The sequence below is a fragment of the Falco rusticolus genome, chromosome 3 (assembly GCF_015220075.1).
Source record: "Falco rusticolus isolate bFalRus1 chromosome 3, bFalRus1.pri, whole genome shotgun sequence".
NCBI lineage: Eukaryota > Metazoa > Chordata > Aves > Falconiformes > Falconidae > Falco > Falco rusticolus.
This window is the reverse complement of record NC_051189.1, coordinates 96,182,261-96,191,912: the sequence shown is the minus strand read 5'-3', so window position 1 is coordinate 96,191,912 and position 9,652 is coordinate 96,182,261. Positions and strand designations below refer to the sequence as shown.

The window sequence follows — 9,652 nt, the reverse complement described above, 5'->3', positions numbered from 1 at the left end:
GGTGACCCCTTTGAACATTTTCCCCTCAGGCTGCACAGCTTATTCACAAAAACACTGCAGTCACATATGCATTATTCAGGCCTTTACATGACAGATTACTTTGTTGTTAAAAAAAACCCCAACAAACAGTGATAACACTAAAAGTCTTAAGCGCTTTCAGTCCTCAAAGGGAATCGATAACTCATATTCTGTAGAGACAGATGTGCTGAGTCAAGGTTTGAAGTGCCAGTTAGTGTTTTTGCTTCCAGACTTACCATTGAGCGTTCCTCCAATCACTATTTGATTGAAGGCTCCAAATGTTTATTTGGGTTTTGTTCTTTTTTGCTTTTGTTTAGTTTTTAATTTAAAGAAGCCTTTCTCCATCAATAGGTAGGCCCTGGAGTTGTGCAGAAGAGAGACAGAGATCTACTTTCCCAGACTCATGGAAGGGTTGAGGTTGATGGGGACCTCTGGGGGTCACCTGGGCCCACCCCCTGCTCAAGCAGGGCTGCCTGGAGCTGGTTGCACAGGACCGTGTCCATGTGGCTTTGAAATGTCTCCAAAGAGGGAGACTTCACAGCCTCTCTGGGCAACCTGGGCCGGTGCTCAATCACCCTCTTTGTAAAAATCTTCGTGTTTCCACATGAGCAACAGCACTTTTATTTAAACATTTCAGCATCTGTGGGCTGGATCCTCAAATGCTGCTGCACTTCAGTGTTAGCTGAAGTTCATAGGCAGTTTTTTTGGTTTCATGTACAAAGAACCAGAGTGTTTCTTTAATGGAGTGCATTATTTATTCTGGGCTACCCCGAAGGATGGGAGGCCTCTGGGGAATAGACAGTGGTTGAACTCCATGCTTCCTTCACCGATCTTGTAAGAGATCTTTCTGTGTATCTTGATGGATCCATTTCCAAGCTTTCACTGTGGATTTACGAGGGATACAGTTTATGCAGAAAACTTACTGAATTCCCAGAAGACTGAAAGTATGAATCTGCCTAACTTACACTCATTAATTTTTGGTGATGTCTGCTCAGCTGAACATAACACTTTAGCTCACAGACCCACTTCCCAAGAGAGCAGAGCAGCAAAATGCAAGCTTTCGCTGTCGTCAGCGTGTGACAATCAGGGTGAGATGGAGGCAAGATGCCTTTAAATTTCCTACACAGATTGTTTTGAAGTTGCAGGTCATTGAGCCTCCAGCTGAAATCCCTGGCTAAGTAATGCAGGGAAGGGGTGACCTCTGCGATTTGTTACCTCTGTGTCATTCCAGAGGAGTATGGTAGCAAGTCATCTGCTGGTTATTTTTCCTGAGAAGCTTGAAAATGAGATATTAGTCTTTATATTATTCTTGACTGGCTGTGTACCTGCTTGCTGCAGGCTTGCTTGTTCATATAGAGCTAGCTACTAAGAGTGGTTTATGTTTTTTTTGGGTTTTCATAATCTTCCCCCCCCCCCCCCCCCCGAGAGACAATAGAAATAACACTAAAGCATTCACTTGGAGAGTGAAAGCTCCTGCCCCCAAGCCTCCCCCTGCCAAGTATCTTCATGGGCTTTGCAAACAAGAAAAATAAGCTTAATTTGGTCCAGTTCTTCCCTCGAGCAGTACTCTCCAGAGAGGTTTAGAGCAATGCCACATGTCTGTGCTGTCCCGTGTTGCGTGCACCAGTTCTTTTCCAGCTGATGTCCAAATGTGATGGAAACTCCAGATAAGAAGAGTAATGGCAGATGTTGGAGGATGATGCTTGAAAAATGCGTGGTTTGAACTCTAGTATAGTAAGGGGCCTGAGAGTATGGAAAGAAAAGCAGGGGAGTACGGGGACAAAAGTGGCTGAAATACAATAATTCAAAGTAACAGCGATACAGGGGAGGTTTCTGTGAATAGATCAACTTTAATCACCCCATGGGACATGTGGGGCAACTTCAGTTGAAGATGATGTCATTCTGAACACCAGAGCTCCTATCCAAACAGCACAAATTTCCTGAAAAGCCAAGCTTCCATTCATTCTGCCACTGAGGGAAGAATTTTGTAAGCAGTTTGGTACAATTTGTAAGCAGTGTTGCTGGCGTGGGTGTAGGCGGGTGGTGCATCGTCTGTGTCATGCCCTGGCGGCTGCTTTTTAAAGGATGCTGGTTGGGTCCGTACACCAGAAGCTGTCAATTCACTCTGCTTGGGAGTAGGGCGGCTGCTTTGTGCCATCCAGACCAGCTTGATGGTGTGACCAGGGCATGGCCACACTGTTGTTTTAGGGCTCGGTTGCCTGGGAACCTTGATCCGAGAGGTGAAGGGGAGAAATAGAGGTGAGGAAGGTGATGGCAAAGCAATCTGTCCCCATACCTGGCTGCATGTGCACTTGTGAGTGCGTGCGCTGCTGGGCTCGTGTCTGGCAGCGTGGGCCTTCCAGTGCCTTTGCTGGATTTGCTGAGTGGGCTCAGCATGTTTCCCTTTTCCTTCTCCCCAAAATTTAGATGCCTAGCAGCCTTTGTTTTGGACTGAAGATCAACTCCTGGGCACATGTGTGCGTGGAGTGTGGATCTAGCTTTGACATTATAAACCGGTTGCCGAACAGGGAGGCCTGTCTCCTACCTCTCCCTGTAAATGTATCCATGTATGTAAAACTTAGGATACTCATCAAACAGATGTTAAAATGTAGATTGTTCTATTTTATGTCCCATGAACAGGTATAACAGCATTGCAAGAGAGCAACTGCGGGGTACGCCTGGCTGCCAGTTGGTCCTATGCGGCGCCTCTCCTTTTCTGTGAGGCAGTTTGGAGGAGCTGGTACAGGTAGCACAAATGCTGTTGCTGAGCTGGTCACAAGGGGCTGCCTGTTTAATGAAGTGTTGATTTCCACACTCCCCCCACACCCCCCAGCCCTCCTCTATTTCCTGCCTAAAGATGGCATTAGATTGCAATTTGATGGCTAGTAATTACATGGACTTTACTGAAGACACACATGTCTTTTTCCTTAGATCGGTTTTATGAAATGTTTCCGTTAAAACATAAAAACACAGCCTTTGTGTAGAGGTGTTCATGCAAGAGATTGGGCTGTGCTCTCACAATCCCTGTATGATGTATCCTCACCACCATTTTTCCTCCTAAAGCATAAATTACTGCATGTAATTAAACCACTATATGATGCTATTATGGAAGCCATAGCTAGTTGTGGGGGAAGAGGCTCGTTAGTCAAAAACGAGGATTTATTGGGTTTTTAACTTCATTTATCCAAACTTAACTGCTAGCTATAGACTTGGTGGCTGTCAGAATGGAAATATACACACACACAGAGGCACAAACGAGGATTGTAAGTAGGTCAGTGAAAACTTACCTCAATGGAAACAAACAAAAAAGCCCAGTACCAGAGTTTTGATGATGTTGTGTCTCTGTATCAGCAATGGAAAGGAGCAGAATTTTGGTCAGTGAAAGTATATGGACCTTTTATTTGTGTGTAATTGAAGATGCTGTGTGCGTTGGGGGGTGGGGAGCTGCTCCCACCTGCCAGTTACAGTGAGGATGCTGGGTGCCAGTTGTCTCTTTGGGGTCAGAAGTTTTGCAGCGTCACTTAGGAAAACTAAACAGCCGAAGCAGAGCTGTTACCTGAGGTACTTCCTGCAGAAGGCTTGTGAGACTGTTTGAAGGCACGTACTTACTCTTGTGAAGAAGGTTTTTCCTCCCCTTTTCAATACGCAGAGGCTGCAGCTTGTCACAACCTGAAATGCTGTGCAGCCACGGAAGCTGCTCAGGGAAACGAAAGGGGGGAAAAAAGAAAAGATGAAAAGGCGGTATGAAAGTAGCCAGATGTGCAGGTTTGGCTCCTCTGCTGAACAGCGACAGCATGTGCTGGTGCTGCTCAGAGGCGTTTTTCTCTAACCACGGGGTGTTGCACATTGGATAGAGACTTAGGAATGGGGACAGGAGAGCAGAGCTGGCAAATGCTGCACGTTGGCTCTGGCAGCAGGTGCTTGGCAGGGTGTGAGCTCTGTGGCGAGCGGAGGGTTTTGGCTGTTAGTGGATGTCTGTCTAGTGCACACTGTTGTTCTTTAGGAGCCTGGTGTTGGGTACCACTTCAGCAGCTGGGGTACCAGCCATCTTCCCTGGCACACCTTGGCTAAACCAGCTCACAAAGACGGTGCTGGTGGCGCAGCTGGTACAACGTCCCGTTGATCTGCTCGGGTAAGTCTTGCTCTCCTGCTTTGCTCCCTGCTGAGGTGTGGGCATGCACCGTGTCACGGCAGTGCCGGGCTGCAGTGCTGAGCCTGGCTGGCAGCAGGAGGGATGGGATCCTTGGCTGCATCCGTTCATTACGCCGTCAGTCACTGGGACAGAGGGTGATAAAGTACACGGGCACAGGAATGCTTTTTTTTTTTTTTTTAAATGAATTTTTTTAAGAAACTGCATACATCAGAGACAAACAATAATTTAAATACCATGCAGTTTCAGTATGTACAAAACCTAGGACATAGATCCAGTTTAATTTTTTTCTAGTTATTTACATCATTTTCATACAGCCATAATCTGTTAAATTACAATACTGGAAGAGCACATGATTGACAGCCACCACACTCACTCCTATACAAAGACAAACTATATACATACACTTGGATATCAACTGGAAAATGCAACTGGTGTAGGAGTAACTGGGACACATGGGAACGCAGGTAATGTGCCCGTCACCTCCTCTTTGTTTACAGAAGGTGTTCCAAGCTCGAGCAGACTGAACACCTGGGAAAAATAATTTGTCCCCTTTTACTTTCCTGATTTTTTTTTAGCCTAGTCATCTCCCATGGCTGTTTATACAAAATGATTTTATTTGCAGGCACGTTAGGGAGCCCCCGTTCACATCTAACTATGGGTTTACATCTCCGCCGTCTATTTTGAGGAGTGCAAGCTTTCCCTGGGCATGTTGGAAGTGCTCCCTCCCTGTTGGTTTATAGCGTTTCCACTGCACAGACGGCACTGTAGAAATAATGGCGGGTGAGTTTGGTGACTAGCTGCAGTGATGACAAAGTGCTGTGGTTACATTTAAGTATTAGGCTGAAATCTATTTGTGTAATAGGCTCACTAAATTGTTTCAGTTAACATAAATTAGTTAAAAGTCTATTATATTTTCCCCCACCACCCCCTTCCTTCTCTTCTGATACTGTCTAGAGTGCGCACTAGGAATTGTCTAGAGGCAAAAGCTGGCCTGAGCCCCGTCCCAGCAAACCTGCTGCCTGAAACTTCTTTGGCTTGCAAGTCCCTAAGCAGCAGGGTGCAGGGTGGGGGAAAGCCCCAGGGTGACCTTCCCTGCTGGTCATAAACACCTCGCCTGGTCCCTGTACACACTGCTGGTGAGGGCAGGCGGGCGATGTGATGGCACCACCACGTTTCCTCGCCGTCGCTTCTTTCAAAACAATTGAAACTCTTGTCTAGACATTTTGGAATCGCTTTTCTAATCCTCGCCACCTCCCCAGTCTCCCAGTTTCCACTTCATCTTCCCATAGGCTGTAGAATGTGTCACAATACTTGCACGTTTTAAGTATGAATAACCCATCAGGATTCAATCCAAAATGTTTTTCTTCCTTGACTCTAGAATATTATCTCTATTATCAGCCCTGGAGATGGATGATTGGAATAGCGATTTTCGTTCTGCGTTGATTTTTACATTTTTCCATTCTCTAAACCTGAGGTAATTTCTTTGTTACTGCTATTAATCTCCTCCTAATGTGCATGAGGATGACCAGTGTTAACTGCAACGTTAGCAGGAATGCCATCATCCTACACATAATCCAGGCTGAAAGAGGGGAAATCATGACTGTTACTGTCTTTTCTTCTCACCCCCAACAGATTCGCAGCTGCTTTGCTGTGATAGAGATGGCTTTCACAGATGAGATGACAAATGCTCAAGAAGAGAGAATAAAAAAAAAAAAAAAAAAAAAAAAAAAAAAGACTAGCTGTTCCCCAGCCTGCTTGCAACTCCCCATGGATGGCCAGAGGTGGGTGTGCAAACTGAGGATGTGCTGCAGTGTTCAGGCACTGAAAGGCTGCTGGAGAATGCCTTACCAGAGGTTAATTTTGCAAAATACCCAGACCCACCGAAGCTAAAACCAGCTGAAGTGCCAGTTCTGGGAGGCTTACTGCGGTGCCAAACACTTCATATAGCTTCTTTCTCCTCCCCCTTCCCCTTCTCAGTAATAAGCTCTGCTTGCAATGTGGAAGAAATGTGGCAGTTCTTCCACTGTGTCCTGCTGTCTGCTCAGCCAGGAGTTAACATAATGGGAAAAAAAAAATAATAAAGCATTGCTGCGTGTAACTGCCCTGGGGACAGCAGGAATCCTGTGGCAGGCTGAGTGTGACAACTTGTGCAGTGGTCAGCCGGGACCTGCCCTGGGCCCATCCAGATGAAGGCAGGGTGCTGGGGAATGTCTGGCCATCACCCAAGACTTGGCTTTTACATGCCTCAACCAGTGCCCAAGGGTTTGTTTAGGCTGCCAGGCGTGGGCACCGCTGGGGTCCGAGCCCACCAGGGCCAGTGGCAGGACCCGCAGTGACATTGCCCACAGCGTACCCATTCCCCTGGGGACTCCAGCACCGACAAGACACTGACAGCGGTAGTCTGCTACTTCTACCTCTTTCCTCTTCATTTCAATCATAAAATGGAAAAAGAAAAAAAAAAAAAATCTCACTTTTTCCTCCCACCAGCCTACTGAGTCCTCCGACTTCTGTCCCTGCTGCTCCTCCAGTGGCCTCCTTTCCCTTTCACAGTGAACCTCTCAGCTGATGATGCCGGTGTGGGATCCATACTGGGAGCATGAGGGCTCGATGCTCTTGGAAACAGCTGTGTTGCAGAGCCCTTTCCGAATGCCATGTCTGTGTAGTCAAAAGCATAGAGTTCTGTTTTCCCTTTTTAAAGCTGTGGTGTGGTCTTGTTACACATGCATGTGTATGTGGAGGGATTTAAAACCACAAACTCCAGGTTTTCATGAAAATAACCCCAAAAGCACTGTATTCCTGGCTAGTATGTCATGCTCTGTCTTTGCTGCACTGAGCTGATAACATTGCACATTAAAGGCTTCCCTACTGATTAACTTGTGTCTAAAGCAACTGCGAGCTGGTGATACAGGGATCACTGTGTATTTCTTTGGAAATCACTCCCCAATCTGGGAAGTGTATCACATCAGAGGCATGATGCCGAGAAAAGGAGGCACCAGAAACTAGTTGGTCTTTACTTTCCTTTGTAGCGTCTTCCATCCTACAACAGCCAATTCTTATTTAATAGCTAATAATCCATAGCATTGCAAGGATAGCCACAGGTGGGAGTAAAATGCTTTTGTTTGTCTCTGATGGAGAGCAAATCTGTGAGGTATTGAGTACCACCACCAAGTGCAAATGGAGCCCATTAGCCTACCTGCCAGTGTTATTTGGGCAGCCTGGATGCTAGAGCAGCTCCATGGGCTATGTGCAGGTCCTTTTGCTTTACTCCTGTGACCGGAGGAATGAGACAGAGGCCTGAGAAGAGGCAGGAGTGTTGGCACTGTGCAGCATTGGCCATTAAATGCTCACACGAGAGGCTTGTCAGCCCGCCATCGGTGAGGGGCAATGTTAGCGGGGGGGGTGTGTGTGTAGAGGGGGATAAATAAATGGAAGACAACAAGAAAGGAAAAAATAATAAAGTCGTAACAGAAATAACAATACCGTAGTAAAAAACTTTGGCCTCTCTGGTCAAACTGTCAAAGTAAAATAGTTAGTTATTATGGGAAGAATAAAAGGTTCCTGAAGTAATAATCTGGAACTTCTTACAGTAATGTTGCTACAGTGCTCGGGGCTGCTGGCCCAAAACAGGGCGTTACCGTTTCTTGCCAGAGCTGGAAGGGAATCCTAGACGTTTGCCCCAGCTTGCTGGCGTGACACTAGTTAAGGACTTAAGTATGGAAGGTGCTGGCCTAAGTTCAGAAAAGCACTTCAACGTGTTCAGCTGTCACGAAGCCCGTTGGCCATGGTCCTGCCTGCAGTGAGGCTGTGGGCGTGCTTACTCAGCGTTAAGTACGCGCTTACGTTGGCAGGTAAACCAGGCCCAGGGCGACCAGCTCTCCGAGCTCTGCTTGGTCAGTTTGCTTGTTAAATCACCATAATAAAAATAAATCAAAACCAAACCAGAACACCTCTGAATCGCTGTCCTTACGCCTCAGCTGTGGGTACCGGGGACAGTCCCCCCACCCACACCGATGCTGCAGACTCCTTTTGTTAGGCTGGGTATCACAACCTGTCATGCTTTCCTCAGTATGAGTTTAGGATCAGTTCTTGAAACACCCGATACAGAGAGAAGAGATGTCCAGCGAACCCCCAGTTCCTCCTGTCGCGTGTCCCGCTGCAGAGCCAGTCGGAATTCCAGCCTTTCTTCCTGCTGGATGCATGTTGGCTCGCACAGTCACGAGGCTCGGGTGTAAAAACAAACTACAAGCTGAGCAAATGCCATGCAGTGACCATGAAGAGATGGGTTTTGCTTGCTTGCCCTCAGCATTCTGGTTGTTTACTACTGGTGGGTTCACAGCTGGGTTTGGAAAATCATACTGGAAAGAGATGAAACAGAAACAGTTGCTAGAACTGAACCAGCCTTTGGTAGGGAGTCCTGTTCTTCACAGGTGATGCCTTTTTCTGCTTGGGAGCTGAACAGTGCCTATTGACTGGCTAGAAACTTCTCCAGGGAAAGAAATGCCTTCCTCCTCAGATGACAGTCACAGATGGGCTGGCCTGTAGAGTAGTTCTGCTCCTTCACCGTCCTCATAAGGTGCTCGCAGCCTGAAAGGAGTGTTTGGTATAAGTGCTTTAGTGCCACAGGTGCTTGTCTTTTGAAGACTTCACCCAGGCCAGTGGTTCCCTGAACACCATCCCAGGGCTCTCTAGAGTTGATGACAGAGGCTTGTCAGGATGAGGGGTGCCTGAAGACGAAATGGACGCACCACCAGCTGGGCTTGAACATGTATGGCAAATCCACATGCCGGGAAAGTCTTATACATAGATGCCAAGTCTTGGCACGATTCCCACCAGGGGTATTTTCTGTTACTGAAGCTTGAACCAGCAGGTCTGATGATGCTGCAGTATCCATCACATGTAAATACAATTTTATCTTTTTTTTTTAATATTTATTTTTCTACTCTTTTTTTTGTTTGTTTGTTTTTTAAAAAGGCAGTTCAGAAGATTTACATTGTACGTAACAGGGAAGTGAATAATACCAGCACTTATGGTTCCTTTTAGTTATGTTTTGAAGATGGCATAGTAGTCAGGTAGAATTGAACTGCTACGGTCTATGAAACCTAAAACCCAAGAGGAAAAAGAAAAAAAAAAAAAAAAAAAGAAATGGTAAGGTAATATCCTCACATGCGTATTGTACATAAAAAATTTGGAGAACTAATTGCTACAGTGACACAATTAGGCAGAGCTCGATTGCAGTAGCACTGACATCAGCCATGCTGGCACTGCAGACCCAGAGAGATGCTCACAATTCCTTGGTCCGCGCCAGACTCACTGTTCAGAGGCATAACCTGTTTGCACCAAAATCTACCAAAGACAGATTCATCCCATCGGATCCCCGAGCGAGTTATCTCGGATCGGCTAGCCCTCTTTCAGACCACACCATGCCTGGTTCCACAAAAACTGTCTGATTTTGACAGACCTTACGGTCTTCAGCCAGAAAGA

At 46.5% G+C, this 9,652-nt stretch overlaps 1 protein-coding gene across 1 annotated transcript in view; it reads right to left on the bottom strand.

Annotated features, from left to right (window-relative positions):
* Positions 1-4,345: 4,345 nt before the first annotated feature.
* The window catches only part of PHACTR1 (phosphatase and actin regulator 1), a 303,624-nt gene continuing 298,317 nt past the window's right edge, over positions 4,346-9,652 (bottom strand). Inside the window, exon 13 of the mRNA XM_037380131.1 lies at positions 4,346-9,270. Within this exon, the coding sequence (XP_037236028.1) occupies positions 9,255-9,270 (16 nt within the window). The 3' untranslated portion in view covers positions 4,346-9,254. The remainder of the gene's footprint in view (positions 9,271-9,652) is intronic.